Genomic DNA, 13,948 nt, shown 5'->3' on the forward strand with positions numbered 1-13,948 from the left:
TTTTTATTTTTGTCTACTAATTCAGAGTGTCCTTTATGAGGTGTGTGTTGGAGAGCAGGGTCTGCATCATCTTCACATTAAACAATGACCTTGTGTCTAATATCACACTTGTAGGGGGAAGGGGCTATTGCTAAACCAACTTTTCAGGTCAGTTGTTTTTTCCCCACTCGCGCATGATTTCTTACAATTGCTGTTAAAAGGGTCAGAAGATCGTGCTTCACAATTATCAAGTCTGTATAAAGTTGTCCTCGTTTATCACAGCAGTTTGTAAACTTGCAGGTTTTTACCTCTGACATTGAGAGCAGAAACGTTTAACAGTTGCATGCAAAGTTGGGAAAGATTTGATGCCGAATCTGCAAAGGAGTGCCACTTGCACACTATTAATTTGTGGTTCTGCACCGGACACATTTTTGCTTGTCATATGTAGAGGCAGAGACAGCAAATGACATCCTGATGCAGACTGCTAGATTTTCATCAGAGCCTTGTTAAATAAATTCGAAATGATATAGTTCTGACACTATCACATTATCCTACCATGGTGAGGAAGAGTTGGGAAGGCAATCTGTTGTTGAGCAAATCTGATTTCTGCACAGCCAACATATAGATCGTACCTCCAAAATGTTTTGGTATGCCTATAGTTTATCTTGTTGGCCATAGCTATTTGTTAAATCTACAATTTTACTGATTTTTATCCCTGATATCCATAACAGCAAAGTTCAGTGATTGCATATAACACTTATTTTAAGTAACCTGTTCCTTGTAATTAGATTTTTTTGTAAATTCCAGCAATTTTTAAAACGCATATGCACAAAAAAGCAGGTTTACTATCTGTATGAAGTATATATATGTACGTGTGTAAATATCTAACTGATAAACTTTTAATTAAAGATTTTACTTGTTATAAACCATCCTTGGTGTATGATTAATATTTGCTGTTAATTTCAGTGTTATGTGACCAGTAGTAAACTACTGGCCAACAAGTTAAAATGCAAAATGTTCATTTCAACTTGCCAACATATTTCTATTATGTTTGCACATGTGCAAATTCATTCCATTGCTTGAAGTTGTTTCATTTTAAATCCTATATATCTATCAATAGCTCAAACAGTAGAGAACGCAGCTGGAGCACTAAATGTTTTTGTTTTGATTCTAGCTTATGGCACCCAAGTCATTTGTTTTAATTTTAAAGTCAGTATTATATATTAGGTACAATATAATATTCAATAAATACTAAATATACATGAATTAAAATATATTAAAGCATATTTTTAATATATACTTATATATATATGTACACTAGCTGTATCTGGCCACACATTGCTGTGGTTCAGTTTATTTAAATAGAAATACGATAAAAAAAAAAATAAAAATGTACTGTTAATTTACTAAATATAGATATATATTTATTTATCCCACAAAAAGTAGCATTCTATAATGTTTATATACGTTTCTTTTTATAATTGTTTTAGCAACAAAAGTTGTTTTTTTTTGTTTTTTTTTTTAGTTTCTTTTTTTTACACACACAAACATGCATGCACAGACTATAATAAGAATCATTAGCAACACATGGTTTTTAGATTATGTTCTCAATACTTGTGGGCACAATATTTTGAGACTTGTTAATGTTTATAGCAAACGCCCAGCGACTTGTGAAGTGCAACACGCATACACACACACACACACACACACACTCACTCACAAGACAGTAATGACCTAACTTGACGCTGTGCAAAGTAATGTCTCATAGTGACACCATAGTGTAACTTTAGTAACCGTTCATTTATGAAGCGTAGAATTGGATTCCGGAATATGAGAATTATCAGAGCTCAGCCAATCAGAATGGACTGAGTTTGGTGAGGAAGCCATTATTATTTATGAATCAGAAACTGAAGATTTTTAAGTCTATGTATTTAATAGCAAGTTATGGGTGGTGAAAGCACAAACTGTGGAAAGTGTAGAATTTGTTCTGGTGACAACTGGGAGTAATGGTAAGATTAAATATTTTGGAGAAAAATCGGGACTTCTTCCTCTAAAGATATTGTGATGGTGTTGCTCATATGATGCAATGTATTTGTAATATCAAAGCTGAATGTGTATAAAATGGTTCAAAAGTTACATAAGATAGAAGCTATTAACCTAAATGTATTGAATTTATATATTGCATCTGTTGTCGCAAACCTACTTTAATCCAGAGGGAAATTTCTGCAGTCATTTTATTATATAGAAGATATATATATAGTGGTACCTATGCACTTGACCATAATTTGTTCCAGATGTTTGTTTGAATACTGAAATGTTCGACAACCGAAACGATATTTCTCCTTTAAATTAATTGAAATAGAATTAATTGGTTCCAGAGTTTAAAAGACCCTTTTTATCTGTAAATTTTGATTTTATGCATTTAATTGCACAGAAAATCGCCAATAAACATATCTATACATTAATACGATAGTGGGTGTGTCACCCTTACATCTGAGTGACTGTCATTTGATTGTTATGGACTTCCATTTCTTGTAATAAATAATTTTACCAAGAATTCTTAATAAGTGTTAGTTTCAGTTTCGATTATAGCTGATGCACCCAAATCATATGGATATATTTTTTATTTTTGAAATCGCAACTTTATGATATACAAAAATCGACTATAATATAATATATACAAAATCTGCAAGAATTAAAGTATCACATTTAAGCATACTTTACGACCGGGCCAGATAAATAGTTTAGCAGTTTTTACAAAAGACCTACAATAATATCAGAACGTTTCCATTCTGTCACATTTATTTCAATACTGGTGTTGCTGCATCCTTTTCTCTTCCTCTGAATGTTCCTCCTCAACAGATTTTTTGTTCATTTTGAAGATGAAGTTTTTCTGTTGAAAGATGAGATGCATACTCTTCCAGTAGTTCCTCAACATCATGGATGTCCACCTCCAAACCTAGGCTTTTACCTAGAAACACAATATCCTCCACAATTGCTTCAGCTTCCACAGAAGCAACTTCTTTACTGAGACTCACATTATCGTCAAACCCTTAAAATTCACATTCTGTAACACAATCGGGCCACAATTTCCTCCAAGCAGATTTCATGGTCCTATAAGAAACATCAGACCATGTTTTACGAACAAGAATTGCGCTGTGGACGATATTAAAATGATTTCTCCAGAAATCACGTAGGTCAGTTTGGTGTCATTTGTTACCTCAAAGCATCTTCTAAACAAAAACTTTGTGTAAAGCTTCTTAAAATTAGCCGTAACTTGCTGGTTCATTGGTTGAATTAAAGATGTGTTATTAGCAGGCAAAAACATGATTTTTATGAAATCATTTTCCTGTTGTCCGCTTCCAAAGATGGAGGATGGGCAGAAGCATTATCAAGAGGCAGCATTTTCTTTACCAAATATTTTTCAACAGTAGCGGCAAACACTTGAAAAACCCATTCAGTAAAGAACTGCTTGGTCAACCAGGCTTTAGAGTTTGCTCACCACATATCGGCTAAATTACTTTTGATCACTTTGTGTGACTTGAAAGCCCGAAAATTCTCCGAATGATAGATACGCAGTAGCTTCACAATCTCCGCTGGCATTTTCACATAACAATAGTGTGTACCTATTTTTCATACAGTTTATGTTCAGAAAGTGATTTCTCTTCTTGTGGGATCAAGGTCCTGTTAATCATTTTCTTCCAAAATTACCCCGTCTCATCACAATTAAAAATCTGAGGTAAATACATATTCTCTTTTACATAGTTTGCTGCCATTTCGTGTCGGATGATGCTATGAATACCACTTCTCCTTTTGAATTTCTCAAACCATTCCCTGCTAACTTTAAATTCAAATTTTTCATCACTTGTGAAAGGATTTAATTTCAATTAATCATTGTAAATATGTTTTGCTTTTTGGCACACAAGTTCCTCACATTGTCTCCAGCTAACACCAATTGTTTTATGTAAATAAAAGTTAACTTTTCTCCTTTATTTAGTAATTGTAGTTACACCTTCAGCTACATCACTAGGTTTAATAGAATCTTTATGCTTTAAAATAGTACTTATAGTTGATTTTGCCATTTCATATTCCTTCGCTGACACATGTATTCTTTCAAATTTCTCTATGAAATTAAGGGAAGCTATCAAAATCAAGAGCGGGGCAATATCAGCAAAGGTACCCGCCTCCTGCAGGACAACACTCCGGTGCACAACTTGCATGTCGCCAGATCAGAAGCACGGGCGTGTGGTTATGAAATCCTCCCCCATCCTCCCTACTCTCCTGACCTTGCATCCTCTGACTCGCCTCTTCCCAGCCATGAAGTCGTTTTTGGAAGGAAAGCGTTTCCCAGATGATGCAACCTTGATTTCTGAAGTCATGTCGTGGTTGGAGGACCAACCTGGGGTGTTCTACAAAAATGGTCTCTAGTGCTTCATCAAACGATGGGAGAAATGCATAACTCTGGATGGTTCCTATGTAGAGAAAGACTAATAACTTTGCCAAGTTTCGTTGCTCTACTACTATGGGAAGTAGGTCAGGGGAATTTCTTATTGCATACCCCTCGTATCAGTTCCTTTGTAAATTCGATCATCGTTTGCACTCGCTTTACTGCTTTTATTATTTTTCTTTTTATCCAATGGTAAAAGGATGTCCATTTCTTCTTTGTTTCTAAAGTTTTTATACAACGCTAAACCAGTTTTTTGAACAAAGTTTTTTTTTTTTTGTGCAATTACTGTCGTCCTAAGATACATCCGCTTCGTTCGTTGTATTAAAGTTTATTGACCTTTTTACTTTTTGAACACTTCAATGTTTTTTGTTGTCCCAGACAAAAAAGGAGTTGACCAATTGAATTGTGTGATTCTGTTGCCATACTGAAATGCCATGCTAAAAATAACTCTGACACTGTTCAGACTGTCGGAGGGGTTGCAATGACGCTGTTCTAAATATAATTCTTGTCACAAAGTTCAAACTCGTGTGGCTACATTGTGGGGTTGGGTCATCACACTACACTTCAAAAGTATCACGACCAGTATAAATTACGTTTCATTGAGGAACACCACTGCTTGTTTACATTCAAATCGAAATTTCGTTTGACTACCGAGGCAAGAAAATCTCCAACTTTTGGTTTGAACACAGAAACGTTTGACAACCAAGGTATCACTGTATATATTATACTAGAAAATATGTCTCCTATTGAGTACAGGTTCGTGGTTGAATCAGGAATTGATTTTGTGTAGCCTGTTTTTATTGTGTGTGTGTGTGTGTGTGTGTGTGTGTGTGTGTGAGAGAGAGAGAGAGAGATGCTTTCAATAAGTTTCCAGATTTTTTCGTACAGGCATTTAAAATCGTTGCGGATTCTTAAAAATTCAATATGTTATATGTTATTGCTATACATCTTATGAGATGACTGACCAATTTTTATGACTTACGGTTCAAATGAACAGTTGTAGCAGCAATTGAAATACACTTGATTGTCATAGCTGGTGAATTACAAACATGCAATCTGGATGTAAAGACACTTTAGAAGAAGGATATACAATAAAGTTCTGTTTTAAACTATGAAAAAATGCCACAGAAATATATGGAATGCTTCAGATTGCTTTTGGGCCATCTTGTATGAATCGAGCATCAGTTTTTGAGTGGTATAAAAGATTCAAGGAAGGCAGAGAGTCTGTAAAAGATGTCGAGGTGTGGGAGGAGTAAGGAAGTTAGAACACTAGAGTTGATATGTCAAATAAAGAATTTCATGGATATGGACCGTCGTGTGTCAATAAGTGCACAGGTTGGTGTCAGTGTGTGAATTGTATGTCCAATTATTCACAAGGAATTGAAGATGGAGAAGATTTGTGCAGTTTGTCATAAAAGTGCTCAAAGATCTAAAAGAAAGATGGGAGATTCAATCTTTCTTTTTGCTGATCAATTCAAATATCACAGTTCTTGATGCTCTGGTAACCTGTGATAAAGGCTGAATCTACTGCTATGACCCAGATACCAAGAGACAGTTCTCAGTGGAAGCATGCTGGCTCTCCCAGATCCAAGAAGGACAGACAGAGCAAATCCACCCAGAAACTTATGATCCCTTTTTTTATTTTTTTGAAAGCACAGGACATGATTTACATGCACTGGGTTTCAACTGGACAGACATTTAATAAGGAATACTATATTGAGGTTTTAAGGGAGTTCAGAAAGAGATTCTGTCTGAAGAGGCAAACCCCATTCAAATCGGGTCAGTGGCATTTCCACCAGGACAATGAACCAGTCCACAACTCCATCCTTGTCACAGACTATTTGACCAAGATGAGTATCGAGACAGTTCCTCACCATCCTTATAGTTCAGACCTTGCTCCCTGTGACTTTTGATTATTCTCTAAGCTCAAAGAAAACCTGAGATGCTGTTGTTATGAGACAATTGAGGAGATGAAAGTGGCTGCGACGAGGGTCATTGACATACTCACACAAGAGTATTTCTATGAGACCTTCCAGAAGTTGTTAGAACACTACAACAAGTGCATTGCAGCCGGAGAAGACTAGAGTTGTATGTGTGTACTATCAATAAAGTACACGTATGGTAAAGATCTGGAAACTTATTAAAGGTATCTTGTATATATTTTTCTTTAGTTTTATAAGAGAATTGTGATTGATGTAGTTCACAGAAAAGATCATAGTAGGTATTTTTGACTGTCAAGAAATGCAAAAAACAAAAAGGCAGTAGCAGACCTTGGCCTAAGAGACGTGGATGTTGTAGTGGCAACTATGAAAAATGTTTTAAATGAGAATCTTTGCTGGGTCTTGGAGCAAAGGCTGACTACTCACCACTAAGGGTCGAGAGGACTGAAAGATAAGAAACTTTTTAACAAGGTCAAACACTACTTGAGCTGAGGATGACAAGAAAAACCTCTGCCAGAATCAATTGCACAAACCATAAAACAGGTGGCTAGCTTACAGTTTGCATAATCTTCCACATCATGAAGGCTATGTTTCTGAAAACTGTGATTGTCTTTGGGTGGCAAAGGACCCAACATCTTCAAAAAGCATTACAAGTGAATTTTTTTTCTTTTAAACTAATTATTTCCTCAATCTAAGTGAAAAGAGCTGCCTAAAATAATTTAAATTATTCAAATACAATCAATGGTTCTAAAAGTTATAAGTATTTAAAGTGATAAAAAAAAAAATTTTTGTTTTTGTTTTTTTCTTTAGACATTTAAGCTATTTTTATGACGATTGGGGCTCGTTTGTTAAATGGTATTCTTTCTCATTATGCAGTCAGATTTGATGCATTGTTTTACTTTAAATCGTGAATTATAAATTAAGATGTGTAAAGTTTTTAAAACTGGCACATTGTATCCTACATATTGTGAATTTATTCATAGAAATATATTCTTCACTTGATTGGAAACGCTGGGAAGATAATTTGTGACATCTCCCATTAAAATAGATCATAAACAACTTATGATAATTTGTGACATCTCCCATTAAAATAGATCATAAACAACTTATGATAATTTGTGACATCTCCCATTAAAATAGATCATAAACAACTTATGATAATTTGTGACATCTCCCATTAAAATAGATCATAAACAACTTATGATAATTTGTGACATCTCCCATGATCATAAACAACTTATGACTCCATATCATTTTATTAGATATGGAACCTCGTTTTATTTTTTTAATGAAAATCAGACAAAAAATTTTCAAATATTAAAAGTTAGCACAATTTGTTTAGAGAAAAAATATGTAGTATTTTTAAAATAAGTTAATAAAATAAAATTGTTCTGCATTGCTTTATTTTGAATCCTCCACAGGAGAATCAAGTTATTTCTTGTCAGAATATTATATACTCAAAAAGAAAAAACAGAATAAAAAAAAATGGAAGCATTGAGTGTTTCTTTTATCTGTTGCAATTACTCCTATTACAATCATGGTGTTGAAAGGAGGAGGCATGTTATTTGTAAATTTTGTTTTTCAGTTTGGTGCATTTGCATTTTTATTCAGAACACATAATTTAAAGAAAATTTTTTATTACGTTTTCACTCCAAAGAAGGCACATTGCCACTTGGATGTAGGGGGCTACTATCAGGGACATAAGCTACAGGGGTGCTATGTAGGGAGTTGGCCAGCAAGATGTCTGTTCACATTACACTTGAACTTCTGCATGTCAGTACAGTTGGGGAAGCAGAGATCTGGAAGGGAATTCCAAAGTCTAGCAGTTCTGGGGAAGAAAACTACTGGAGTAGAAAGCTCTCTTACATCTACGGATATCTATTGTGTATGGGTGTGATTTAGCTGCTTGTCAGGTTTATTGGGGGTATTTACGTCGATACAAGTGCTTGCAGTTTGTCAGAGCATTCACCATTAAAATACTTGTACAACAAGCAGAGGGCTGCAACATTTTGTCGATGCGACAGAGGCTAAAGCTTAGATGACAGTTCAGGACCTATCAGGTTGGTGGCTCATTTGAACTCTGTCTAGGAGCGAGAGACTAGTAGCAGATGCACCAGCCCAAATGTGATAACAGTACTCCATATATGGGCGAATGGTGGCCCTATAGAGGTACAGGATATTTTCAGGCATAAGTAGTTTTCTAGCACGGTAGAGAGAACCTACCTTCTTCCCAGCAGTCTTGGCAATGATCTCAATATAACTGTTCCAACTCATGTTCCCTGTGAACATTTAACCAAGAAGTTTAAAAGAAGTAATTTCAGATAAAGTCTTTGGCCATTGCTATTGGTGGTAGAGAAAATTTCTTGTAGTTATTGAAGGAAACGCGCTTAGTTTTGGCAGCATTGAACGTGACCATCCATTTGTTCCCATTCCACTACAGATTGGAGGTCTTCCTCTAGTGTTTCTGCCATTTCCTTAATGTGTTCATTTGCTTTCCCCTAGAGCGTGGTGTCATCAGCATATATACCCATCTCAGAAACTATTTTATCCGGGAGCTCATTTATGAATATTAGGAATAATAAAGGTCCAGGAGTAGACCCCTGAGGTACTCCTACATTTATATCATATTGTTTAGATGTACGATCGTTGAGGGCAACCTGGATTTTTCTCTTACTTAAGAAGGATTTAATTATGCTTAGTATTCGTCCAGTGATACCGTATAATTTGATTTTTCTGAGAAGACCATCATGCCATACCCTGTCAAAAGCCTTAGATATATCTAGGGCTACCGCTCTCTCCCCCCCCCCCTTTTTTTTTTTTTTTTTTTTTTTTATTACATTTTCACCCCAGACAAGGCAAATTACCACTTTGGTGTAGGGGGCTACTATCAGGGGCAACAACTACTGGGGTACTATTTAGGGATTTGGGCAGCAAGATGTCGGTTCACGTTACACTTGAACTTCTGCACGTCAGTACTGTTGGGGAAGCAGGGACCTGGAATGGAATTCCAAAGTCTAGCGGTTCTGGGGAAGAAACTATTGGAGTAGAAAGATCTTTTACATCTAGGGATCTCTACAGTGTGGGGGTGGGATTTAGCAGCCTGTCGGGTTTGTCGAGGGTGCTCACGTCGTGGGGGCACAAGTGATTGCAGTTCGTCAGAGCATTCACCACTAAAATACTTGTAGAACAGGCAGAGGGATGCAACATTTCGTCGATGCAACAGAGGCTGAAGCTTAGATGCCAGTTCAGGGCTTATCAGGTTTGCGACTCTCTTTTGAACCTTGTCAAGGAGCGAGAGACTAGTAGCAGATACACCAGCCCAAATGTGACAGCAATACTCCATACATGGGCGAATGGTGGCCTTATAGAGGTACAGGATACTTTCGGGTGTTAGTAGTTGTCTAGCACGGTAGAGAGAGCCCACCTTTCTTGCAGCGGCCCTGGCAATGGTTTCAATGTAATTGTTCCAACTCATGTTTCCTGTGAACGTTAGGCCAAGGAGTTTGAAAGATGTACTCTCAGATAAAGAGTCTTTGGCCATTGCTATTGGTGGTAGAGAGGGTTTCTTGTAATTATTGAATGAAACTAGTTTAGTCTTGGCGGCATTGAACGTGACCAACCATTTTTGTCCCCATTCCACTACAGATTGGAGGTCTTCTAGTGTTTCTGCCATTTCTTTAGAAATGTGTTCATTCGTCTTCCTGTCGTGCCTGTTATAGAGTGTAGTGTCATCAGCATATATACCCATCTCCGAGGCAATTTTTTCGGGGAGGTCATTTATGAATATCAGGAACAATAGAGGTCCAAGGATAGACCCTTGGGGCAGTCCCACATTTATATCATATTGTTTAGATGTACGACCATTGAGGACAACCTGGATTTTTCTCTTATCTAAGAAGGATTTAATTATGTTAAGTATTCTACCAGTGATACCGTATGATCTAATTTTCCTGAGGAAACCCTCATGCCATACCCTGTCAAAAGCCTTAGATATATCTAGAGCTACCACTCTGCCCTCCTCCGCTTTGTCCAGTGAATGGTATATACGTTCAGAGACCACAGTGATGATATCTGCTGTGGAACGGGCTTGCCTAAATCCATATTGTTGGTGAGTCAGAAGCTTAGCATCTGTAAAGTGATGGACCAGAGCTTGGTTAATTATTGACTCAAATATTTTGGCAAAAAGTGGGAGGAGGCTCATGGGGCGATAATTTTATGGGTCAGTACTTTCACACCGAATTCTTGAAAATTGGTTCCACAGAATCAGTTTTCCAGCAGCACAAAAATTATCAGATATTTACATAAAAATGTTTCTGAAATTATAATCTATATGCAACTTAATATCATTTGATATACCTTATTAATTTCAAAATCTTAACTTTTCTCTGTGATAATTCTGTTTCTAGTAATGATACAAATACACTTTAAGTTCTAGTAGAATTAGTCATCTACATTTAAATACTGTGAAATTTCAGCAATATTCATCCAAATTTCACAGTTTTAATTTATAAAATTAAAAAAATATTTCTGTTGTCAGTTATTTTTAACTTGCACTATAAAAATAGTTGGTGTATTAATGCAAATAAAAATAAAATCATTGGAATATTTATTTTATTCTATTTTCAATTTGTATAATTGTTTTAAAAATTGTCCCACAAATAACAGATATATATATATAATATATATATATATATATATATATATATATATATATGAATAAAATAAAGCAAAATATAAACGATGCTTTAGACGTTATGTGAATAAAAAGGAAAAACCTAAGAGTAAAAACAAAATTAAATCAACGTTTCGTCCCCATTTCAAGGGACATCATCAGGATTTCTAGGCGAGGATATGACCGTCTTCCTGTACATCCTCGCCTAGAAATCCTGATGATGTCCCTTGAAATGGGGACGAAACGTTGATTTAATTTTGTTTTTACTCTTTTAGGTTTTTCCTTTTTATTCACATATATATATATATATATATATATATATATATATATATATATATATGTACATATATATATATATATATAAACTTGTTTAACCCATTTAAAACCAAGGGTACTTTGCTTTGCTTAAATTCGAAATTTTGTTGATTTGCATATTAGAACGACATAAATGCAATCCAAAATAATTTTTTTTTTAATTTTGTTGGAAGGCATTAAATTTTGATGTTCTCAAATGGGAATATTGGTTTAAAATTTATTTGAGATAAAAAAGAAATCTAAAAACATTTTCCAAAACCTTGCAGGTGACATACTATAACCCGACGAGCGTCTCCCTCGACAAAACGCTGACTCCCAATATTGTGTATCGTGGATTTTTAGTTCGACTGTTCTTCTTATGGCTGGATCGTTCTTTTCCCGTTGGCAACTGTCGATGAGAACACACGCGGTTCACAAAATAGAAATATGAACAAAGAAAGGAAAAACACAAACGCCAATGTTCACATATAAATTGACTGTGGGACTTGTGAGTGTGTGTGTCTTCCCCTGTTCTATCGATGTTACATTTGTCTATCTCTCTTTCACAATCAACTCTAAAATTGCCCACGTCTTTATTTCACAGTCAACTCTATAACTGTTCAACTGTCATTGTCCAACTTCCATCTGCTACGACGGACATCTAGATGTCAACTGTCTATCTCCTCTACATTGGTATCACTGGTCACCCACCCCACCCTGGCTACCGGAAGCTGCCCTTCCCTGTTTTATCAATAGGTGTCTATTGTTATTGTTTGCTACTTCCTATCTATTGTTAATTGTAGGATATTTCCGATTTCTTTGTTTATTCTAAGCTATTTCCTATCTATTGTTAAATGTAGGATATTTCCGATTTCTTTGTTTATTCTAAGCTATTTACTCTTCCTTTGTCTATCCCCCCCTCTTAGCACTTAGTGGCTCAGATCCACCCCAGGACCACTGATATAACTACTAACATCTTCAATCTATTCAAAAACATCTAAAAAATAATTTAGGTACCTCTATGCAATCTTCATTAAGCTGGAAATCTAATGTTTTGGGCAAATTGAGTACCCCAGCGAAGAATCGAAAAGGTGGTAAAAATGATGTCTTTAGACATTTTATTACCTCTAATATCATTGTTAACCAATAAAACATTTTAAGGGATTCTTAGTAAACAAGTGAGGGAGTAGTTTAGACAATGTTTCCAAAAGGGAACATCAGCTTTAAATGGGTTAAGCATATTAGCCCATAACGATTTTTAAGAGCTAAATAAACCTGACATGATATAGGTAAGTTTATAAGTTAATTTTTAAAAACTGTTTAATGCATGTCAAACATGTTTTTTACTCAATTTGTTTGAGTTTAATCACTTTAACTTTTACTAATTATGTTTATGTTGTTTTACTAGGACGAACATAAAGTCCCGATTGAAGATCTCTACCGAAGATACGGAACAGATCCGACACATGTAAGTGATTTCTGAGAAGTCAACATTTTTTCCTCTTTAAAAACCTTAATATAATATATAAATAAAAATTTTAACCAAACTGTTTCATTTTAAGATATTGCATAGTTTTCATTGACAGTTAATTAATGAAAATATTGTTTTAAGATATAAAAATGCATGCTAAAAAGTGATTAGTGATGGTTGTGACCATACACTAACCCGATAATGAAAAAGAGTACATTAAAAAGACATGCCAATAATTGTGGAGACATAAAATAATCTCAACTTGTAAAATCTGCAACATCAAAAGAATCCTAAAGTGAGAATTAATTTTGACCCGGTTACACATTTCTTACATGCTAAGATCAACATACTTGAATGTGTTGTTGCTTAAAATGAGTCAATATGAGTTGCTGTGCCATAAAACCTAACCCTCCCTTCTGTTAGTAAACCATAACATTTCTGTGCAAAATCTTTTTTTCTTCCAGGGTCTCAGTGCAGAAAAAGCAAAAGAAATTCTTTTGCGTGATGGACCCAATTGCCTTACCCCACCTAAGACCACTCCTGAATGGGTCAAGTTTTGCAGGACTTTGTTTGGAGGCTTTTCTATGTTGCTCTGGATTGGAGCCATTTTGTGTTTCATTGCATATGGGATTCAAGCAGGAACATATGATGACCCACCAGGAGATAATGTGAGTAGAATTTTAAATCTTTTTTTTTTTCCTATTTTTGCAAAAATAATTTCTGTTTTATTTATTTCTTTATTTTTTTTTTCCATCTTTTTTTTAATTGTCTCCTTATTTTTATTATTATTTTTCAGTTGTACCTAGGTATTGTGCTGACTATTGTTGTAATTGTCACAGGTATATTTTCTTATTACCAAGAGGCGAAAAGTTCAAGGATTATGGATTCTTTCAAAAACATGGTACCACAAGTAAGTATGCAATACTCTAAAAGATTTCTTTTCTTTTGAAATGTTTTCCTTAAGAAATGTTTTCCAATTTTTCATTAAATTTCTACCATTATTAATCTTGTCACAGTTCGCAATTATTAAGGATGGAATACTGTTGCCATATCTGGGCAGGAGCTGCTAAAAACAGCCTATCCTGCCTTGACAGAGTACAAAATAGACTTTGTGGCTTAGTGGGGGATGCCCTTTTCTCTACCCT

General features: G+C 35.2%; 1 protein-coding gene across 1 annotated transcript in view; it reads left to right on the forward strand.

Moving 5' to 3' along the window:
- The window catches only part of LOC145248965 (sodium/potassium-transporting ATPase subunit alpha-B-like), an 85,727-nt gene that overhangs the window by 38,445 nt on the left and 33,334 nt on the right, over positions 1–13,948 (forward strand). The window contains exons 3-5 of the mRNA XM_080110772.1: positions 12,741–12,800; positions 13,268–13,471; positions 13,600–13,713. Of these exons, the coding sequence (XP_079966898.1) occupies positions 12,741–12,800; positions 13,268–13,471; positions 13,600–13,713 (378 nt within the window). The remainder of the gene's footprint in view (positions 1–12,740; positions 12,801–13,267; positions 13,472–13,599; positions 13,714–13,948) is intronic.

This window comes from Euprymna scolopes, chromosome 27 (assembly GCF_053919585.1).
Source record: "Euprymna scolopes isolate OS-2025 chromosome 27, ASM5391958v1, whole genome shotgun sequence".
Lineage (NCBI taxonomy): Eukaryota > Metazoa > Mollusca > Cephalopoda > Sepiida > Sepiolidae > Euprymna > Euprymna scolopes.